The sequence below is a fragment of the Kogia breviceps genome, chromosome 8 (assembly GCF_026419965.1).
Source record: "Kogia breviceps isolate mKogBre1 chromosome 8, mKogBre1 haplotype 1, whole genome shotgun sequence".
NCBI lineage: Eukaryota > Metazoa > Chordata > Mammalia > Artiodactyla > Physeteridae > Kogia > Kogia breviceps.
The window spans coordinates 102,808,226-102,811,073 of record NC_081317.1 but is presented as its reverse complement, the minus strand read 5'-3'; the positions used below and the strand labels follow the sequence as shown (position 1 = coordinate 102,811,073).

The following is a 2,848-nucleotide window of genomic DNA, read 5'->3' as shown; positions in this document are numbered from 1 at the left end:
TCTTTTAGAGGTTTTCAAATTTTGATAGCAGGAATCTTAACGTCTTCCACAATCTGCTAAAAACACTAGATAAAGCAAATTATCTTAGGGATCTCTCAGATAAAAGGGCAGCTGTACCCTTTGAAAATCTCCCTGCTTACCTATTATGAACCAATTCAGCCATTAGCTTGAGCACAGGTGTGGTACAGGCTGGATCATGGTACCATAGCTCAATTGCCCGCTGGAGAATTGGCATGTAGGATGGGTAGCTGTAAATGAAAAGCTAAGGAAGAATTCTGAATCCAGAAAGGTACAGAATTTAAAATAATTTCTCAGCACTGGTCAAGCACAAAGTGCCAAATTGTAGTTCTCTAATTTCCTGTCTCCTGCTTGGTAATCTTAAGAGTCTTTCTAACCAGAAGGTGCTAAAGCAGTTGTGTCTCCTTTAACCTGTAACAGGAATCTAAAGACACACTGTAATTTACATAATGCCTTTCTTCTGAGGAGCACAATATATTTCATATTGTTCTACCCTCTTACCACTTCTGTAATGTGACAGGGAAGCAGCTAGTTCCTTTACATAACTATCCGAGAAACAGAGGCACTTAGATTTGAAGTGATTTGTTCAAGGTTATGAAGTTGGTAAGGTCAGACTTCCTAATTCCTAGTACAGCTGTCTTTTTTTAGTAGATTGAAGTGTCTCTCTTCTCTAAGTGTAGCAAAATTCACACGCAACAACTCCACAGGCATTTCTATAACGGGGACCCCAAAGAGAAACTGGAAAGCCACCTCACTCATTTCCCAATCTCAGTGACCAAAGCAGGCGGCATCATATTATTGGACCACTGGACCACTGTGGAATGACAGCTTACAAGACATATGGCAGGCCTTTTGGGTAACTTTTCACCTTTTTTTGCCCCACAGCTCCTTCCCCCCACCTTCCCCGATGACTTCATCACCCATTCACACTCCAGTCAAGGCTTGCTGTGGTACGCTCCTAGTTTGAGTTAGGATACATCCATTCAAACAGCATCATGAAGCTGGTCTTGGCATTGAAGGCGAAAGCTATCCCTCTCAGGTCTCTTACTAGGCCAACTAGAGTTCGCTGTAGTAGAAGGCAAAAATATGTTAAGATATATAAGAAAAACCAAACCTGTAACCACCTGATGAGGATTTCACATATCTGTCATCAAATTCTTCCTCCCATCATTCAACAAATACTCCTTCCCAAATATTCTCAATCGATCTCTTCCATACTAGAATGGAATCTTTTCACTTGAAAAATTAGTTTTGGAAGCTTTCTATACCAAGAGAAAGGGATGGTTCCTGGCCCATCACGGCAAAAATAGAGGCTGATAAAATTTTAAGACATTAATGTGATAAATCATATGTAAAAAGTAGAAAAGCAAAAAAGCTTATTCAAGAAGAGGTAGGGGAAAAAAAAGGCAAAAAAGTACATACAAGAAGAGGGAGAAGAGGCATATTCCTAAAGGTCTGGTCCACGTCTAATTACAAAGGCGCCAGTGCCACAGGAATGCAAATGCAAACTCCGCCAGAAGCAAGACAAGAGTCTACAGGTATCTGCCCTTTGGTTGGGGTGTCTGGAAATAAGACTGATGTGCCGGATCTTGGACCCATAAAGTACGAATACTATACTTTCACAGAAAAAGAGTGAGACCCAATGAGGTCAAGTAATTTGCCCACAGTTGTGCTGGCAGGTAGCAAGAGGGCCAGGGTTAGGACTTATAACACCAAGACTCCAAATCCAGTGCTCTCTTTCTCAGCAGAACTTTTACTAGTGGGTTCTGAACAGCAATAAAACCGCTTTCAAAAGCGAACAATCATCAGTAGGCACAGTTGGGTATCCCGACTCATTTGTCAAAAATGTCTGCACTTCTGCTAACAGTCTGCTTTAAGCAAACAGTTCTATTCCTGAACAGATACCATAAGCTCAATTTTACGTCTAAGACATGGGCAATCTAAAAGACTTGTTATATGAGGCATGACAAAAGATATGGTGATGGCTGTAGTTCATGGCCAAGGTGGTTCTTTCATTAATTTTACTTGTTTTTTGATGGGGGAAAGGACTGGTATTCACTGACATCCCTCACTTATCCTTGACAGTGATTGATACTCTATCCTGTTATTGATCTGTTCCACATTAACCTTAGCTTTGAATGGTACCCATCTCAGACCCCAGAACACTGGAGTAAAGAGGAGAGAGTTGGGCAAATGGTGTTGCTCCCTGACTTCCCTGCTAATCTGGAGAGAGAAAACTAAGAGGCTTTCTAAAGATGAAAAAGGAGAATGTTAGAATCTCAGGTAAAGTCTGGCATTTTGGGGGGCAATATCCCTGGGCTATTTGGTGGGTCTGAAATTCAGTATCAGTGTCATTATGAACAGTGCAAAAAAGTCCTACAAATATTAACAGTCTAGTGTTTTCTGGTTTTGGCACAGAGATCTGTAGGTAAAGAGAGCAGGTGTGCATGAAGTAAAAAGATGAGGCAAGCAAAAAACCCAAGAAATGACCATTCTGACAGCCAGAAATCAATAACTAAAGGTAACTTAAAAATTCCATTTGTATGGAAATTCACAAACCCTTAATGACTCATGGGTCGAAGAAATCTTAATGGAAATTAGAAAATACAGAGAACTGAATGCTAATGAAAAATGTTACATATCAAAACTTGTGGATTCTGGAGACCTGTTCCCCAACAATATGAATATACTTATTGCTACTAAACCATTCACTTAAAAATGGCGAAAACAGTAAGTTTTATGTGTTTTTTATGCCAATTAAAAAAAACAAAACCAAAACCAAAAAACACTTGTGGAACAATATACCTAGAGGGATTTTATAGTTTTAAAT

The 2,848-nt window shown here is 39.7% G+C and overlaps 1 protein-coding gene across 2 annotated transcripts in view; it reads right to left on the bottom strand.

The window, feature by feature from the left end:
- Positions 1-2,848, bottom strand: part of XPO7 (exportin 7) — an 85,765-nt gene that overhangs the window by 9,250 nt on the left and 73,667 nt on the right. For both annotated transcript variants that reach the window (XM_059071309.2, XM_059071310.2), the window contains exons 20-21: positions 996-1,084; positions 141-248 (exon numbers count right to left, since the gene is read on the bottom strand). In XM_059071309.2, coding sequence (XP_058927292.1) covers positions 141-248; positions 996-1,084 — 197 coding nt within the window. The remainder of the gene's footprint in view (positions 1-140; positions 249-995; positions 1,085-2,848) is intronic.